At 43.1% G+C, this 20,415-nt stretch overlaps 1 protein-coding gene across 5 annotated transcripts in view; it reads left to right on the plus strand.

Moving 5' to 3' along the window:
- The first annotated feature begins 280 nt into the window (after positions 1–280).
- Positions 281–20,415, plus strand: part of LOC132394258 (zinc finger protein 420-like) — a 104,522-nt gene continuing 84,387 nt past the window's right edge. Inside the window, exons 1-2 of one of the 5 annotated variants that reach the window (XM_059970146.1) lie at positions 283–326; positions 11,576–17,887. In XM_059970146.1, the coding sequence (XP_059826129.1) occupies positions 11,976–13,616 (1,641 nt within the window). In that variant the 5' untranslated portion in view covers positions 283–326; positions 11,576–11,975 and the 3' untranslated portion in view covers positions 13,617–17,887. Of the gene's footprint in view, positions 327–679; positions 691–914; positions 937–11,575; positions 17,888–20,415 lie in introns of those variants that run through there. The other 4 variants (XM_059970147.1, XR_009512244.1, XR_009512243.1 and 1 more) reach the window with 4 other exon arrangements.

Here is a 20,415-nt window from a genome sequence, read left to right on the forward strand (position 1 = left end):
AATCTTTTGTATTTTATATCTACATGTACGAAAATTGTACTTTGGCATTAAATACACGTTGATATTCAGTATATTGTTTGTGAGCCGCGTTGTGCACTAAAACAGCTGCTGAATTTTCTATACACGCACAAAGAAAAACTGAGGTATGGGTATGGAACAGAAACTTGCAGCAATATTTAATGGCACCGTGATTACCCATAAATCTTTGCGTTCAAAATTTCGGCGCCTCTGAAGCACCGATCAAATGCGCAGGTGTCAGGGTTGTGACGTTGCCGAATATCACGCATGCGCAAAGTACACAGAAGGCCTCAGGAGGACGACTAGAGGTAAGAGCGGGTCTCCGGGGAGGTTAAAGGGGCTTGGAGAGGGTTTGAATACGGACTGCGGGACAATTGCTGTGAATTTCGGAGACTGTGACCCCCAATCCCGCAACAGTCCTGCGCTCGTCCTTCTCTCTCAGCCCCACGAACCGTACACGGGTCCCGGGGAGCTTCCGGCTGATGAGGGAATGGTAACCGATGGATCTCTCAGACAGAGCTGAGCTCCAGCTACCTAAATGCAAGGATTAAGCACTCGGAAAAAGGGAACAAAATCTTTTCCATCGCCAGTTGCGAAAATCACCTTTGTTCTACCTCCAATCACAAACAAGAGAAAATCTGCAGAGAGGGCACAGTTTTAAGGTGAATGGAAGTGAGTACGCAGATGTCAGGTGTTCTTTATACGTACCGTGGGTTGCTGATAACAAACCACAGTCTGCAAGAATTTAACTTTTATTTAACAGCAACAAAATCACGTTTTACATTTCCATGCACCTTGATCATTCTTCATTTCTGCGCATGCTCAGTTCTGACACGTGATCTTTTTAAGCGGCTCCTGGACAGAAACATGGCGCGTAGAAAAATAGAGAGCTGTGGGGAACTCTAGGTAGTTTCTAAAGTAAGTAATGTTCGACACAGCATTATGGGCCGAAAGGCCTGTATTATGCTGCAGGCTTTCTATGTTTTTTCTCTTTTTTTTTCTATGTTGGAAATCCAAGAAACGCAAACAAAATGCTGGAGAAACTCAACATTAATATTCTTTTACATAAATTCTGCCTGGCCTGCTGTGTTCCTCCAGCATTTTGTGTGTGTTGGTTGTTCTACCTCTTGTTCTGGACTTTTCTACCCATGAGAACAGTTAGACCCATTCTGTCTGGGTACATATTGATATCAAACACCTTTACCCTGGGCAACAAGTAGCTTTCACATCAGAAATGTACCAGACTCCAATGAGACAGACTACTGCCATTTACTTCATATTCACTGGCATTGCCATCAATGAGTTCACCACCATCAGTCAATGGAGGAGGGTTCAGGGGAAATATTTATGTACATTACAGAAACTGGTGTTACCTGTGTCTATTGTGGTGAAACAAAAGTTGCTGGAGAATTTGCAAGTGGGAAGAAATGGAGTGATATTTGGAAATCTGACTTTTTAAAGCAGCATTTAGCAAGCAAGTCATATGTAGACATTGTGCTAAAGCTCTGGTGAGAAAATCCTTCATTACCTGTTACATAGGTTGTGAGAGAGTGCAGATGAACTTGATCAAACCAAGAGGAGATCAAAGTTCTTATTTGACAGTGATTTGCTAGTTCCTAAAGTGAATACTTCTCTATATAAAATTCAGTGCACACCATGTTGTCACTGGGTAAAAATTGCATAGCAGAAGATTTTTGTACACATATTTCAAGTTGGGATATTGGTGGGAATCCAGTGTCCTTGACGCCTGTACCTACAAGATGTGCATCCAGCTGCAGCTTGTAAATGCTGGAAATGGACGAATTCCAGATCATCTGGGAATCGGAGTAGGGTGATGGATATCACATTAACAGATGTGAGTTACACCAAGGTGCAGGATACAGGAAACTGGATGAGAGTCAGGAAGGGGAATGAGATTAAATAGCCATTGCAGAGTACTCTTGTGGCCATCCCACACAACAACAGGTAGAGCACTTTTGAAATTGTTGGGAAGGGTGGTTACGTGACTGAGGAAAGTCAAAGGGGTGATAGGGTATTCATTAGTTAGGAGAACAGAACTATAAGGGGACTAATATTCTCGTAGTAAGGCTTGCTGGTGCTTCCTTTTGGGGTGGGTGGTTAAACTAAAGATGCAGGGAGGATTGGAGCCAGAATGACAGAACAGATAGTGGAGAGCGTAAATTGAATTGACTTTATTACTTGCATCCTTCATAGGTATGAAGAATAGAAATCTTTACATTATGTCTCTGTCTAAATGTGCAATGTGCAATTTATGGTAATTTATAACAATTAATATGTACAACAGGACATTCAATATAACATAGAAGTACAATTGTAACAGCATGAATTAAGCAGTCTGATGGCCTGGTGGAAGAACCTGTCTTGGAACCTGCTGGTCCTGGCTTCCATGCTACAGCACCGTTTATGTTAAAATCCTGAATAGTGGGAAGTTCATATATACAGATGGGCTGGTCTGTCCACACCACTGTCTGTAGAGTCCTGAGACTGAGGGAAGTATAGTTCCTATACCAGGCAGTAATGCAGACTCTCAGGATGCTCTCAAGTGTGCCCCTGTTAGAAAGTTCTTGGAATTTGGGGAGCCATACCAAACTTCTTCAACAGTTTGAGGTGAAAGAGGCGCTGTTGTGCCTTTTTCACCACACAGCCATTATGTACAGACCAGGTGAGATCCTCGGTGATGTGTATGCTGAGGAACTTAAAGCTGTTCACCTTCTCAGCAGCAGATGCAATGATGTCAATAGGATTTACCCTGTCTCCATTCCTTCTGTAGTGCACAACCAGCTCCTTTGTTTTTGCAACATTGAGGGAGAGTTTGTTTTCTTGACACCAGACAGATGTTGTTCAGACCTCCGACAAAGTCAGCAGTCAAAAGGTTGAGCATGGTGCAATGACTGTGCAGAGCTGTGTATATCACAATGCAGGAAGCATCATAGGAAAGCCAGATGAGCTGAGGTCAGGGCATTATGATATTGTAGCCATTACTGGGAGTTGATTGCACCCAACAGTCTGAGGGATTTAGAGGAACAAATTTGTAGAGAGATTACAGAAAGAAAGGTTGAGATTGTAAGCGATTTTAAATTTCCATATATTGACTAGGACTCCCATACCGTAAAAGGACTAGATGGGGTAGAGTTTGTCAAATGAGCCCTTAATCAGTCTGTGGAATTTCCAACGTAGAAGTGTGCAATAAGCTATTAGGAAATGATCCAGAAATTAGAGTATGGGAACACTTTTTATCTAGTGATCATAATGCCATGAGATTCCAAATATGGAAAAAGAGAGGTTTGGACCACGGTTTGAGATTCTAAATTGCAGAAAGGTCAATTTTGATGGTATCGGAAAGGATCTGACAAGCATGGATTGGGACAGGCTGTTTTCTGGCAAAGGAGTATTTGGTAAGTGGGAGGCCTTCAGAAGTGAAATTTTCAGGGTGTCTAGTTTGTATGTGCCTGCCAAAATAAAAGTTGAAAGGTAACTGGTGCAGGGTACTTTGGTTTACAAGAGATATTGAGGACCCAGATATTTTGTTCCCATCAATGCCTCAGACTGTTGGGTGCAACCAAGACTCATCAATGACTACAATGTCGTAATTCTATGTCCTGACCTCATCTGACTTTTTTTAGTTGTATTCTGTTAGTTTTTAAAAGCTTCCCAATTTTTTTTGCTCTATTATTTGCCCTTTGGCTTTTCTGTTGGCTTTTGCCTCTCATTTCAGCAATGGTTGTGTCCTCCTGCCTTTAGAGTGCTTCATTGGGATGTGTCTACCATGCACCTCCCGAATTGCTCCTCGAGACTCTAACCGTTGCTGCTCCATTGTCATTCCTACCAGTCTCCCCTTCCGATCAAGTTTGGCCAGCTTCTCTGTCAAAGAAGCATGGAGAAGTTCAGTGCAGAAACGAGCCATTTGTCCCATCTAGACAATGCTGATAACATTTAAGCTGTCTAATGCAATGACCTGCACTGGGCCCACCGCCCTCCATACTGCTACCATCCAGGTACCTATCAAACTTCCCTTAAATGGTGAAATCGAGCTCACAGGCACCACTTGTGCTGGAATCTCATTCCACACTCTCACAGAGGTTTTCCACATGTTCCCATTAAATCTTCATTAAATGGGGAAGTCACTTACTCATGACCTCTGGTTGTCGTCCCACCCAAACTCAGTGGAAAAAGCTACCTGCATTACCCTATCTATACCCACATAATTTTGTATGCTTCAAACAAATCCTCAAAGCAATGTATTTTGCAATGTATCCTTGTTTATGCGGAGAGCCTTTTTTAGGTGTGTAAGATGACGAGAGGTAAGATTGCGTGGATAGCCAAAGGATTTCTCCCAGGGCTGAAATGGCTAACATGAGGGGGCATAGTATGAAGGTGCTTGGAATTAGGTACCGAGGGGATGCCAGGGTAAGTTTTTTACACAGAGCGGTAGGTACATGGAATGCACTGCCAGCAGCAGTGGTTGAGGCAAATGCAATAGGGTCTTTTAACAGCCTCTTAGATAGGTACATGGAGCTTAGAAAAATAAAGGGCTATGCACTAGGGAAATTCTTGGCAGTTTCTAAAGTAAGTTACATGGTTGGCACAGCATTGTGGGCTGAATAGCCTGGAATATGCTGTGGATTTCTCAGTTCTGTGTTGAACAGCGAAATAACTTCGGCTATCCTCAATTCTCTGATAACTACCCCATCACTAAGGATGATTTAATTATCTCTGCTAAGGCCCCGACAGTTTCTGCACTTCCCTCCTGTAGGGTCTGAGGGAGCAGCTTGTCTTGCCCTGAAGATTTATTCACCCTAATCTGCCTCAGGATAGCAAACATCTCCTTTTCTTTCATCTGTACAGGGTCCACAATTTTAATGCCACTTTTCCACACTTCCATAGACCCTGTGTCCATCTCCTGAATAAGTAGAGATGAAAAAATATTTAAGATCTCTCCCATCTGCTTTGGGTCCACACATGGATTGCCATTCTGGTCTTCCAGAGGACCAACTTTGTGCCTTGCAATCCTTTTGCTGTTAATCTATCTCTAGAATCCCTGAGTATTATCCTTCATCTTTTCTGCGACAGCAACCTCATGCCTTCTTTTAGCCATCCTGATTTATTCTTATGTGGTCTCTTGCATTTCTTATACAGTCAGCCCTCCTTATCTGCGGGGGATTGGTTCCAGGAGCCCCCGCAGATAACAAAATTCGCGGATGCTCAAGTCTGTCATTTAACATGTATCAGTGCGGTGGTCTTTAGGACCCAGCGGAATCCCGGACTTTATTTAACATGTCTCCGTGCGGTGGACATCAGGACCTGGCGGCGCAGCACTGAATCCGCAGTGTTTCTGTTCACAAAAATAATCATGATTGCCATTGAAAATAAGGTGGAAGTAATAAAGTGATCAGAAAGAGGTGAAACACCATTGGTCATTGGAAAAGTGTTAGTCTACAGTCAGTTAATGATTCGAACAATTTTAGTGGAGAATGTGAAAGGCACTGCCCCAATGAAAGCTACAATTATTACTAAGCAACGCAGTGGATTAATTATTGTAATACATATGTTTCTTAAGTGTTTTATATGCATAGAAAGGTAAAGTATGTACTATATACTAAGAAAAACGCTTGACTGACACTAAATAATACCAGATATACCTGTTCCGACTTCAAATCCGACTTAAAGAAGGACACTGGAACGGAACTGATTCATAACCAGGGGACTGTCTGTACTTTTAAGTCATTTCTAGATTACTTATAATACCTAATGCTATGTACCTGCTCAAGCAACGAGTGCTGGAGAGAGAACTTCCGGGTTTTCCCAATCTGCGTTTGGTTGAATCCACACATGCGGAATCCGTGGATAAGGAGAGCCGACTGTATTCCATAAGAACCTGCCTGCCTATCCCTGTTATGCAACTCTGTTTTGTGCTCCACCAGGGTCTCAATATCTCTTGAAATCCAAGGTTCCCTACAGTTTCTATCTTTACCTTTTATTCTGACAATCACATACCCGCTTTGTACTATCAAAATTTCGCTTTGAAGGCCTCCCATTTACCAACCATATCTTTGCCATAAAGCAGCCTTTGCCAATCCACAAAATTTTAATTCCAGGTGTTGAGCCATGCCCTGAACACATCCGCCTTTCCTACCCTGCTCCTTGTAATGAAATATACAGGGCTAAGCATATTCACTGCACCAAGCTCAACTTTTTCATTCCTGACTTTGTCTGAGGACTGAACAACAACTGTCCCCACAACCCCTCCACTATCTGTTCTGTTATTCAGGCTCCAATTCCCCCTGAAACTTTAGTTTAACTCCTCCCTACACCTACCTCCACTATGCAGTTCTATCACCCCATTGGCTTTCATCTCCCAGATCAATAGTTTATCAGGTACAGGCAAATAGGAACAAATGGGGTACTTATGAAGTACAGGAAATTCAATCGAACACTTATGAAAGAAATAAAAGAAGGCATGAGGTTGCCCCAGCAGTCAAGGTGAAGGATAATCCTCAGGGTAGTGGTCACCAACCTTTTTAAGCCCTAGATACCCTACCTTGGACTTGGCGAAAGGCAAGATCGACCCCGGATTGATTAGTTACATGCATGCGCACTAGGGCAGAAAAGACCGGAAGTAAAACCCCACAACCCAGAAGTAGAAACAATGTATAAACACCAGGAGTACCCACCCTTTTTTGCACCGCGGGCTGGTTTAATATTGACAATATTCTTGCGGACCGGCTGACGAGGGGTAGGGTGGGTGATGTTACTCACGACCGGAATACACCGATACTCAAAGCAGGTTCCTCATGTTCAGTCTATTCCGCAATTTAGTTTTCGCGGCTCTTGGCACTTAGCTTCTGTCCCGCTTGCTCACACTTTTTTCTGCTGAAAAACTCAACGGGTTTGTCTTTAAGTGCGGGTGCTTGGACTCAAGGTACCGAAGCAGTTTTGAGGGCTTCATTGCCTCATTAGACAGCCTCCGGGCCCAAACTCCGGCCTCCCGCCCGCCTGCCGCCAGATGCCTTGGCCAAGTGTGGCTGGTTGTGGGTGGGGTGAGAGTACAAGTTAAGGGCTGGAGGTCCCCATGCTGGGGCCACGGTGGTTGCAGTCCGGAGAGAGTGACCGACCGAGCGAGGCGTGTGACAGGACGTGCACCGCCTCCTCTGTCCCCCCCCCCCCCCACCCTGCCCCCGTAGGATCTATCGGCCAACAAACGTTTGTTTCGGTAGATTGCAGCAAGGTAGCTCTCTGCTACTTCGAAACCCTGAGCCGGAATGAGGTCTGTGAATATTTTAGCACCGGGTTCCCCACGAACATTCGGTGTGCCAAACAGGGTCAGAGGCAACGCCCATCTGCCCACCCTCCAGGATAGTGCAACGGCACTTCTCGTCAGCTGCTCAAGGGTATCACTACATTTAGGCGACTGATGACCTGGCATGTGTTCAAGTTCAGCAGTGGGCACGACGGAATGAGGAAAGGTGCAGCCAACTCGTATCGTTTCCTCGTGGCCCAGTGGTTGGGGACTACTGAAGTACACTGTGTAGCGCGGGGGAGCTACACGCATGTGCACTGGGCAGAAAGAGTGGGACTAAAACCCCGCAACCCAGAAACAATCTTTCAACAGTATTTGTGTATTTATTTTTCATTTCTTTTCGGGGTCCACTGAGAAAGACGCAAAGATCAAACAGTCGATTGTGATCGATGGGTTGGTGACCACTACCTCAGGGATTCTGCAGATGTTAAGAGCAAAATGATTGCAAGGGGAAAAAATAATCCTCTGCAAGATCAGAATGCTAATCTATATAAGGAGACAAAATAGATGTGGGAGATTTTTGTTTTTGCATTCGTATTTACTCAGGAGATGGACACAGTCTGTAGAAGTGAGGCAAAGCAGCATCAACTTCATGGACTCTGTACAGATTACAGAGGTGGAGGTGTTTACTATCTTAAGGCAAATTACCATGGATAAATCCCCAGGGTCTGACAAGTTGCTCCCTAGGACCCTGCTGAAGACAAGTGCAGAAATTGTCGGGGCCCAAGCACAGATATTTAAATAATCCTTAGAGTCAGTTGAGGTACTGGAGGACAGCCAGTGTTGTTCCACTGTTCAAGAAAGGCTCTAAAAATAAATGAGGAAATTGTACATCGGTGAGCTTGACATCATTATGGGGAAAGTTATTGGAACGTATGATCCTAATGGAACATCCCAGAGTGCTTAAGGAAGTAGCCCAAGAAATAGTGGATGCATTAGTGATAATTTTTCAAAACTCCTTAGATTCTGGATTAGTTCCTGAGGATTGGAGGGTGGCTAATGTAAACCCACATTTTAAAATAAAAAGAGGGAGAGAAAAACCTAGGAATTATAGACTGGTTAGTCTGACATCGGTGGTGCGGAAAATGCTAGAGTTGGTTATCAAAGATGTGATAACAGCACATTTGGAAAGAGGTGAAATCATCGGACAAAATCAGCATGGGTTTGTGAAAGGAAAATCATGTCTGACGAATCTTATAGAATTTTTTGAAGATGTAACTAGTAGAGTGTATAGGGGAGAGCCAGTGGATGTGGTATATTTAGATTTTCAAAAGGCTTTTGACAAAGTCCCACACAGGAGATAAGTGTGCAAACTTAAAGCACACAGTATTGGGGTTATGGTATTAATGTGGATAGAGAATTGGTTGGCAGACAGGAAGCCAAGAGTGGGAGAAGACAGGACCTTTTCAGAACGGCAGGCAGTGACTAGTGGGGTACTGCAAGGCTCTGTGCTGGGACCCCAGATGTTTACAATATATATTTATATAAATATAATGATTTAGACGAGGGAATTAAATGCAGCATCTCCAAGTTTGCGGATGACACGAAGCTGGGCGGCGGTGTTGGCTGTGAGGAGGATGCAGGGTGACTTGGATAGGTTAGATGGGTGGGCAAATTCATGGCAGATGCAATTTAATGTGGATAAATGTGAGGTTATCCACTTTGGTTACAAGAACAGGAAAACAGATTATTATCTGAATGGTGGCCAATTAGGAAAAGGGGAGGTGCAACGAGACCTGGGTGTCATTGTACACCAGTCATTGAAGGTGGGCATGCAGGTACTGCAGGCGGTGAAAAAGTCAAATGGTATGTTGGCATTCATAGCAAAAGGATTTGAGTACAGGAGCAGGGAGGTTCTACTGCAGTTGTACAAGGCTTTGGTGAGATTGCATCTAGAGTATTGTGTGCAGTTTTGGTCCCCTAATTTGAGGAAAGACATTCTTGCCATAGAGGGAGTACGAAGCACGTCCACCAGATTGATTCCTGGGATGGCAGGACTTTCATATGACGAAAGACTGGATCGACTAGGCTTATACTCACTAGAATTTAGAAGATTGACGGGGGGATCTTATTGAAGTGTATAAAATTCTAAAGGGATTGGACAGGCTAGATGCAGGAAGATTGCTTCCAATGTTGGTGAAGTCCAGAACAAGGGGTCACAGTTTAAGGATAAAGGTCCTTTTAGGACTGAGATGAGGAAAAACTTCTTCACACAGAGAGTGGTGAATCTGTGGAATTCTCTGCCACAGGAAACAGTTGAGGCCGGTTCATTGGCTATATTTAAGAGGAAGTTAGATATGGCCCTTGTGGCTAAAAGGATTAGAGGGTATGGAGAGAAAGCAGGTACAGGGTTCTGAGTTGGATGATCAGCCATGATCATACTGAATGGTGGTGCAGGCTCAAAGGGTCGAATGTCCTACTCCTGCACCTATTTTCTATGTTTCTATGTTTCTGTGTGCAGGAACCGGATATATAAGTATTTGGATAGATGTGGACTGATTAAGGATAAACAGCATGGTTTTGTGTATGGTAGGTCATGTCTAACCAATCTTATAAAATCCCTCGAGTAAGTTATCAGGAAAGTGGATAAAAGCAATGCAGTGGATTTTGTCTACATGGACTTTTGCAAAGCACTAGATAAAGTCTCATATGGGATGTTGGTCAAGAAGGTTCAGTCACTCAGCATTCAAGATGAGATAGTAAATTGGATGAGTTGGTGGCTTTGGGAGAAGTCAGAGTGTGGTAGCTTTTGGTTGCCTCTCTGACTGGAGGCCTGTAACTAGTGGTGTGCCATAGGGATTAGTGCTGGATCTGTTGTCGTTTGTCATCTATATCAGTAATCTGGATGATAGTGTGGTTAACTGATCAGCAGATTTGTGGCTGACACCAAGATTGGGGTGTTGTGGAGAGCGAGGAAGACTATCATGGCTTGCAGTGCGATCTGGACCAGCTGGGGAAATGGTTTGAGAAATGGAAAATAGAATTTAATGCAGACAAGTGTGAGGTGTTGCACTTTGGTAAGACCTACCAGTGTAGGTCTTACACAGTGACTCATAGGGCACTGAGGTGTGTTGTAGAAGAAAGAGACCTGGGAATACAAGTTCTTAATTCACTGAAAGTGGTATCACAGATAGGGCTGGAAAGAAAGATTTCAGCCCACTGGCTTTCATGAAACAAAGTACTGACAATAGATGAATGTTATGTTGACTTGTAGAAGACATTGGTGAGGCCTAATTTGGAGTATTGTGTGCAGTTTTGGTCACCTACCTACAGGAAGGATGTAAAAGAGGTTGAAAGAGTTCAGAGAAAATTCACAAGGATGTTGCCAGGTCTTGAGGACTTGGGTTATCAGGAAAGATTGAACAGGTCATGACTTTATTCCTGAACATAGAAGATTGAGGGGAGATTTGACAGAGGTATACCACAATTATGAGGGGTATAGATATGGTAAATGCAAGCTGACTTTCTCACTGAGATTGGGTGGGAATACAACCAGAGGCCATGGGTTAAGGGTGAAAGGTGAAACGTTAAGGGAAACTTATTCACACAGATAGTCATCCAGGTGTGGAATGAGCAGCCAGCACAAGTGGTGCATGTGAACTCGATTTCAACATTTAAGAAGTTTGTACAGGTACCTGGATGGTAGGGGTATGGGGGTGGGCAGTTTAAATAGTTCAGCACATACTGGATGATCCAAAGGGACTGTTCCTGTGTTGCAATTTTCTATGACTGCGACAAGAACCTGAAATAATCCAAAAATTCATTCTAAGTGCTTTTAACATCTGTGCGGACCAACCATACATCTCAGCAGGAATTTTAAATTTAAAAGCAGGAATTCAGCAGGTGTTAAAACTGTGGCACTTTGTTAATAATACACAAAAGAAAATCTCAGCAGCACGTCAAGAAAGACTATTTGTGTGAGAGTGTTTCAGTTACTGTGGGGCCAGGCATCCATGCTGCTCATCAGGAACAGGAAATAATATGTATTAAGAGAGTCAAACTGAGCCAAGGCACAAATTGGAGATGGCAGAAATGCCCCATTCTTATAGAGACAGGAAGAGCATCAGAGAGTTTAATGGCCATTCCAGATACCAGCATTGTACCCAGTTAGAAGATGATTTCTCCCTCCAAATTGTGTTCAACCTCAGTGTGATGTCAGTTCACACCTTGACAACTCAAGTGATCTCATCTGAAATGTTGTCCTACACCCATTGATGGATTTTGTAAATCTTTTTACAGATTACAAATGACAAGGTCTACGGGAATCTCGAACAGAACTCGCCAGTTTTGCTGTCTTTGTCCAGATATTTAAGAAGTGGAGCAATGGATTCACTCAGTCTTCCTTCCTGTGTAGATTGTGGGGAAGGATTCACTCGATCATCTGACTGACTGGCATGCCCATCACTTTACACAGGGGCGAGCCCATTCATCTGCTCAAATAGTGGGAATGGATTCAGTCGGCCATCTCAATTGAAGGTACATCAGCAAGTTCGCACTGGGCAAGACCATTCATCTATTCTGTGTGAGAAGGGATTCAGTTGGTCTTCCTACCTATGGACACACCAGTCAGTGCACACTGAGCAGAGGCTGGTCATCTGCTGAATTTGTGGGGAAGTTATTTACTTGGTCATCTGACCTAATGGCTCACCAGCGAGTTCACACCAGGAAGTGGCCGTTCACCTGCTCGGACTGTGGGAAAGGATTCACTTTTACATCTAAGCTGAAGGTACACCAGCGAGTTCACACTGGGGAGAGGCCGTTCACCTGCTCTGATTGTGGGAAGGGATTTACTTGTTCATCTAACCTTAAGGTACATCAGCGAGTTCACACTGGAGAGAGGCCATTCACCTGTTCAGATTGTGGGAAAGGATTCAGTCAGTCATCCACCCTATTGGCTCACCAGCGAGTTCACACTGGGGAGAAGCCATTCACCTGCTCAGAATGTGGGAAGGGATTCACTCGGTCATCCGACCTACAGAGCCATCAGCGAGTTCACACAGGGGAGAAACCATTCACCTGCTCAGTCTGTGGGAAGGGATTCACTCAGTCATCCGCCCTGCAGAGTCATCAGCGAGTTCACACTGGAGAGAAGCCGTTCACCTGCTCAGACTGTGGGAAGGGATTCACACAGTTATCTAACCTACAGAGTCATCAGCGAGTTCACACTGGGGAGAAGCCGTTCACCTGCTCAGAATGTGGGAAGGGATTCACTCGATCATCCACCCTACAGAGTCACCAGCGAGTTCACACGGGGGAGAGACCGTTCACCTGCTTAGACTGTGGGAAGGGATTCACTTGCTCATCTAAGCTTAAGGTTCATCAGCGAGATCACACTGGAGAGAGGCCATTCGCCTGCCCAGACTGTGGGAAGGGATTCAGTCAGTCATCTCAACTACTGACCCACCAGCGAGTTCACACTGGGGAGAAGCTGTTCACCTGCTCAGAATGTGGGAAAGGATTCAATTGGTCATCCGATCTACAGAGTCATCAGCGAGTTCACACTGGGGAGAAGCCGTTCATCTGCTCAGTCTGTGGGAAGAGATTCACTCAGTCATCTGCCCTGCAGAGTCATCAGAAAGTTCACACTGGAGAGAAGCCGTTCACCTGTTCAGAATGTGGAAAAGGATTCACCCAGTCATCCCAACTACTGGCACACCAGTCAGTTCACAGTGGGGAGTGGCCGTTCACCTGTTCAGAATGTGAGAAAGGATTCACTAAGTCATCCCAGCTACTGGCACACCAGTCAGTTCATACTGGGGAGTGGCCGTTCACCTGCTCATACTGTGGGAAGGGATTCACTCGGTCATTCCAACTATTGACACACCAGTCAGTTCACACCGGGGAGAGGCCATTCACCTGCTCAGTCTGTGGGACAAGATTCACACAGTCATCCCACCTGCAGAGTCACCAGCGAGTTCACACTGGGGAGAAGCCGTTCACTTGCTCAGAATGTGGGAAGAGATTCACTCAGTCATCCAACCTGCAGAATCATCAGCGAGTTCACACTGGGGAGAAGCCATTCACCTGCTCAGAATGTGGGAAGAGATTCACTCAGTCATCCAACCTACAGAGTCATCAGCGAGTTCACACTGGGGAGAAGCCGTTCACCTGCTCAGAATGTGGGAAAGGATTCACTCAATTATCTCACCTACTGGCACACCAGTCAGTTCACACAGGGAAGAGACCGTTCATCTGCTCAGAATGTGGGAAGGGATTCACTCGATCATCCACCCTACAGAGTCATCAGCGAATTCACACTAGGGAGAAGCCATTGTTATGAATCCCTAGGTTTTGTTTGCTGTGGACTGTCATTTTAAGAGGGAGGGAGAGATGAAGAAGGTGAATCAGTCTGACGCAGCTTGTTTACATTGCTCACAGCTTGTTTAGTTTTAGCCGAGGACAGGGACACTCAGAATCAGACAGAGATGAAGGAGGGAAAATGGAAGGATCGAAACAAGGGAACTAGTGCTCAAGGGTCACTGTTTAGAACTTTCCTATGCCCACAAAGGTGGGTTAATTATCGATTCAGCGTACATCAAATGTGTGGTTGTCACCTTGTTTGATCCGTAGGAGTGGATCATATTTGGGGTACCCTGTGAAGACCACTTATGTGTTAACCCTTGCCTGAGTGTGGTATGGTAATTCACTTGAAGACGATACCCCTTGTGACAAGTCACTTTTTGTGATAATCCGTGTGTGGATTTGGAATGACGACGGATAAAATCTGCAGTGACTGTTTTCTCATTTTACCACAGTGGAATCTGGAATTCGACATAATTGCCTTCCCTCGACATTTACCCTGGATAACAAATATCTCTCTTTCATCAGCTATTCCGTGGATGAACTGAACTTTCATGCTTTACCATCTCAAGACTGAGCCTTGTTTCCCCCGAGCTCAATAGTTTGGGAGTTATATTTCCACATAACACTGTTAATTTTTGTTTATCTTGCTTCAGTTACTACATTATAAGTAGAAACTAATAAAGAGTCCTGACAAATGGTCTCAGTCCGAAATGTCGACAGCGCCTCTCCCAATAGATGCTGCCTGGCCTGCTGTGTTCCACCAGCATTTTGTCTGTGTTGTTTGAATTTCCAGCATCTGCAGATTTCCTCGTGTTTGCACTAATAAAGATGGTGGTTTTTACATCAAAACCAGACTCCAGGCATAGACTATTGCTGCTGGTTAATTTCTAAAGCGTAATTTGGGGGTGTATTCATTAATTAGCAATTTCATTGGGGAAATCCCTTTTGATCTATTTGTGTGTGGAATATCAGCAGCAATGGATGTTGATAGTGCCAACCTCTGAGGCATTAGAGGACGGCAGAAGATTGAGTTGTTGAGTATTGCTAAAAGGTTAAAACTTGCTCAGGTGAAATTGACAATGAGGAGGGCATGTGAGGAAGATAATAGCTGAGCATTATGTATCTGAGGGTGTGTTTAAACTGGAAGAGTTGGAGGTGTTTCCTAAAAGTAAACCTAGTGACCTTGAGCTCCAGTACAAGTGAGAAAAATTAAAGATGGAGGCTGCGGAAAGGCAGAGGCAGTTTGAGGCTATAGAGGCAGAAAAACAAGAGGAAGCAGAAAGACATGCTGTTCAGGCTGGAAAAGATAGAGAGATTGCAGCAAAGGGGTCTCGCATTAGACTCTGATGATAAGTTTGAGGCCAGTAGGGAAGTTAAATTGGTACCTCCATTTGATGAGGCAGAAGTTGATAAATATTTTCAGCATTTTGAGAAGGTAGCTCAGTGTTTAATGTGGCCAAAGGAGGGTTGGCCTATTCTATTACAAAGTGTAATTAAGTGGAAGGATCAGCAAGCCTATTCTACTTTGACAGTTGATGAAGCAGCTGATTATGACATAGTGAAACAGGCTGTGCTCAAAGCTTACAAATTGGTCCCAGAAGCATACAGGCAAAAGTTTAGAAATTTGAGAAAATCTGTGAACCAGACTTGTATGGAATTTGCTTATGAGCAGTTTGTGTTTTGACCGCTGGTGCACATCTAAAAATGTAAATGATGATTTTAACAGCTTGAAAGAGTTGGTTTTAATTGAAGAATTCAAAAGGTGCGTTCCTGGTAACATAAAGACGTATTTAGATGAAAAGGGTGCTGCCACTTCGCAGGAGTCTGTTAGATTAGCAGATGAGTTTGCTTTAACTCATAAGGTTAAGTTTACCTCGAATAAGAGCTTCCAAAAGAGTAGCAGGGATAACCAGGCTAAACCAGAAATTAAAGCGGAGGCTAGTAACAAAACTAAAGATGAAGGGAACCAGTTGAAGGAGAAATATTCTGGTCTTTCTCATTACTATTTTAAGAAAGCTTGTCATATGATGGCTAATTGTTCCATTCTGAAGAAGAAAAAGTAAAAGGGGCAGTCCCAAATGTCTGTGTTCAGTATGTTGTAGCACCGATAAACCCACAGGGTTCTGAACATTCTGATGAGGCTCAGTTAAGGACTGAGAGGTCTGACCAAGTTAAGAAGGGATTTGATCATTTTATGTCACTTGGGTTTGTAAAGAAAGGGTCAACCCCAGTACCAGTGAAAATTCTTTCAGATACTGGGGCTTCTCAGTTACTTATATGAGACAGCATTCTAAAGTTTGGTGATGAGACTGACACTGGTGAGGAAAATCATATTAAAAGCATTGGGGGCGGCATGGTTTCTGTGTAACTTTCAGTCTTACAAGGTAACTTTACAGTCAGTGTTCGTTTCAGGACCTGTTAATATCGGATTATGCTCCAGTTTGCCAGTGGAAGATGTTACTTTGCTGTTAAGGAATGATGTGGCAGATGGTGAAGTTGTTCCTACTGTGCAGTTGACAACTAAGCCAACCACTGGCAACCCACAGATGGATTTTAACATTTATCCTTCCTGCACAGTAGCTCTAAGTATGGCTAACAAGTCTGCAAATGCAGACAGTTCTGTGCAGCATGATTCAGCTACCCATGATAGGCAGCATTCGGATTCAGTTTATGATGACTTGTCAGGGATTTTTCTGCCTTCATTGTTTCAGAAGGATTCAGGCAGTAAGTCTGATGAGAAAGACTAATGCCTGTCTAGGAAGGAGTTTATAGCAGCACAGAACTGACACCCTGAGATTGAAGCTTTAAAAGAAACTGCTCTCTCAGGTGATGAGATTAAGAAAGTAATAGTAGGGTATTATCACAAGGATGGTGTGTTAATGAGGAAGTGGATGCCATCTGCTATACCAGCGAATGAGGAATGGGCAATTGTTCACCAAGTTGTAGTTCCTGAACTTTATAGGACAGATATTTTAACGTTGGTCCACAGTATGCCTTTAGGTGGTCATTTTGGAGTGAATAAAACTAAACAGGATTATGAAATAATTTCACTGGCCTAATTTGAGGAAAGATATTGTGACCTTTTGCAGAACCTGTCACACTTGTCAAGTTGTGGGTAAACCAAATTAGGTCACTCCAGTGGCCCCATTCTGGCCTATACCTGCATTCAGTGAACCCTTTTTCAAAGTTACAGTGGATTGTGTTGGCCCATTGCCAAAGACTAAAGCTGGCCATCAGTGTCTGCTAACTATTATGTGTACTGCATCCAGATTCCCAGAGGCAATACCTCTCTGAAATATTAAAGCTAAAACTGTGGCAAAGGCTCTTACCAAGTTTTTATTACTTTAATTGGTTTGCCTACAGAAATCCAGTCTGATCAAGGAAGCAATTTTACTAATGGATTATTCCAGCAGGTAGTTTATGAACTGGTAGCTAAACAAATTACATCATCTGCGTACCATCCAGAATCACAAGAGGCTTTAGAAAGATTTCATTCTACCCTCAAAACAATGAGTAAGATATACTGTGTTGAAAATCAAAGTCTGGGATGAAGGAATACATTTGCTTTTGTTCACAGTAAGAGAGTCGATACAGGAATCACTGGACTTTACTCCATTTGAACTTGTGTTTTGTCATAGAGTGAGGGGACCTTTGACTTTCTTAAAGGAACAGTGGATTGATGGGAATGTACATGTTAACTATGTTTTGAAGTTCAGAAATAAACTACACCAGGCCTGTAGACTAGCGAGACAAAACTTAAAGATTTCTCAAAACAAAATGAAGTGTTTGTTTGATAAGCAGGCTTGCAAAAGAAAATACCAGGTGGCGGATAAGGTGTTTACCTTATTTCCTTTTTTGTAATTTATTTTTTTATTGAAGTTCATCCATTTCCATAAGATGTATTTCAGACATTGTACATATATATCACAAATCTCCACAAAGTATTTATCTGGGATATATACTTACAGAAAAGAGTGGAAAGAAAAAACAAGCAAAAAGAAAGAACTATGTACAAGTAGGCAGTGATTTTTTTTTACAACAGATTCATTGATTTGTGAGAATAAAATCAGGCCTATGAGGCATTATGTAGTTAAACCATTTTCCCCAGTATGAATCAAATTGTTCCAGCTTATGGTTAACCGATGCTGTTATCTTCATTTTGTAAATGTCCATTGTAATTTCCATTCATGTATTTAAAGTTGGGCTCTCCTGTGATAACCATTTGCTAGTAAGAGTCTTTTTACCAGCCACCAACAGTATATTCATTAAATATTTATCTTTTTTTCAAAAGGGAGTTTGGATGAGAGGACCATTGGTTCAGACATGATGACAAGAGGGTGCAGACTTGATGGGCAAAATCAACAAATTCTGCACCTATACCTTGCGGTCATATGGATAAGTTTAGGGGAGTAGGTTTCTAGCTTTTGTCAACAAAACTTAACATCAGACGAGTAGCCTGCATTGATTTACTTCATAGCTGTCAGCATTACTGAAGTGCAATAACCAAACCCGAACAGTTCAGCTTACATCCTTGACTGGTAATTCTAATAGTATCCTTGCTACTTCACCATTCCCAGTATGAACATGTTACTTTGAGTGGAAGGTTAACCAAATCACTTTACAATTTCTATATTGGGGTTACGGACTGATGTTGACACTCGGAGATAATAAACTGCACAAAAAGGCCATAAAGTAGAACCAATAATTACAATTTTAGTACTTTACACCTACTTTTTATATATTAAACATGGTGAAATATTGCAGCATTCTGATGTGCAGAGGGTCTTGGGAGTGCTTCTTTATGAATCACAAAATGTTGGCTTCCAGGTATAACTGGTTATTAAGAATACAAAACGGAATGTTGGCTTTCATTGCTGGAGGGATTCAATTCAGGAGCAAAAAGATCATGCTGTAACTATACAGGGTACTGGTGAGGCTGCAGCTGGAGTATTGCGTGCAGTTCTGGTCTCCATATTTGAGGAAGCATATACTGGCTTTGGAAGCAGTGCAGAGGAGGTAGTTAATCATGTTGATTCCAGGGATGAAGGGGTTAACCTATGAGGAGAGATTGAGTCACCTGGGACTCTGGAGTTCAGAAGAATGAGGGGGGATCTTACAGAAACATACACAATTTTGAAAGGGATAGATACGATAGAAGTAGGAAAGTTGTTTTCATTGATGGGTGAGACGAGAACTAGGGGACATTGCCTCAAGATTCAGGGGTGAAGATTTAGAACGGAAATGAGGAGAAGCTGTTTTTCCCAGAGAGTGGCGGAATTCTCGGCCCAGGGAAGCAGTTGAGGCTTCCTCACGAAACATACTTAAGAAACAATTAGATAGGTTTTTACATTCTAAGGGAATTAAGGGTTATGGGGGAAAGGCATGGGGAAATGGTAGATGGAGCTGAGTTAACGGACGGATCAGCCATGATCTTATTGAATGGCGGGGCAGCCTCAATGGGTCGGATGGCCTATTCCTCCTCCTATTTCTTATGTTTTATACCATGCGGAGAATTTTTCAACGGTTTAATTACTGAAGGACTCATTAATTCTGTTTCGAAATATCCTCCGATATCTCGTAATAACCACAGACGAAAATTTAATGATATCCCAGGCAATAATCTTTCCGTGAAGGTAATAAGAACTTAATACTTGTTGCTTTATCCCGGCTGTTCGGATATATCTTGAGACCCTGAAATAGCAGTCGCTTTTAGCTCAGATCAAATACTCTTTCAAGTAATTGTTTTGAATTTGCAAGAAGGATTAATTGTGTTTGCATTTTATTTGCAAACCTTCCCTGTGGCTACAAATAGGTGCTTCAGTCCATTGTTCAGCTCCTCTCTGAACTTTCTCCAGAGATAAACGTGTTGGTGCAGGTACTAAGAGGAGACAGCATATACCCACAGACATATAGGATATAGATTGGTGTGCTGAAATATCTATTTTTATAGAAATGGCTTCCGTCTTGCCACTTCACAAAAAATACGGCATACGGCATCGAAAATAATACAAAATTAACTGACGGAGAGTAACAGAATCCTTGCCTTTTTCCGGCTTGCCACCTCTGGATCATTACAATCTTCGCTGCTCTTTCGAAGTACCTTGCGAACTCTATTTGCTGCTATAATCTGTTTGACGGCTGAACATTAAATTTAGAATTAAGCAGATTGGTTATAACGGTGCTGTGATGTAGTCAAATACCTGGTACGCTTTGCACAGGAGTGGCGTGAAGTATACGACTACGGCTATACAACGTCATCGATCCACTGCAAAGTAAAATAGAATGACCTGGCCACCACACGCTGCACTTACTGTCCCTGTTCTCTCGGTGCAATATCGGTTCCGCAGCTTCTGACAACATATGGCGAGGCAGCGATCGAAAGTGAAAACAACTGCCAACCAAGTAGAACAGGCCCAGCCTGCGAGACTCAGCACAAGGAGCAGAGAACACGCCGGTGTTTCTGGCAAGAAGTCAGCTAATAAATAAATATGATGTATACTCTGTAATATAACAACAACAATGACAACCATCAGATCTTCTGCCGCCATAGCCTCCAAATAGAGAGTAATGCATTTGGACTGACCGGATTTTCCGCGTCAGAAGATCACAATCGCCGTTAAATTAACTGAAATAAGTTATTAAAAATTACAATTACTATCAACGCAAAATGTTTAGTGTGAATTTATAGTGTAGTTTCAATGGCAGTCGATTCGACCATTGCGTGGAGTCTCTGCCAGGGTAACAGTCAATTTGGGCTGACCAATTTTAGGATGCAG

The sequence above is a fragment of the Hypanus sabinus genome, chromosome 5 (genome assembly GCF_030144855.1).
Source record: "Hypanus sabinus isolate sHypSab1 chromosome 5, sHypSab1.hap1, whole genome shotgun sequence".
In the NCBI taxonomy this organism is placed as follows: domain Eukaryota; kingdom Metazoa; phylum Chordata; class Chondrichthyes; order Myliobatiformes; family Dasyatidae; genus Hypanus; species Hypanus sabinus.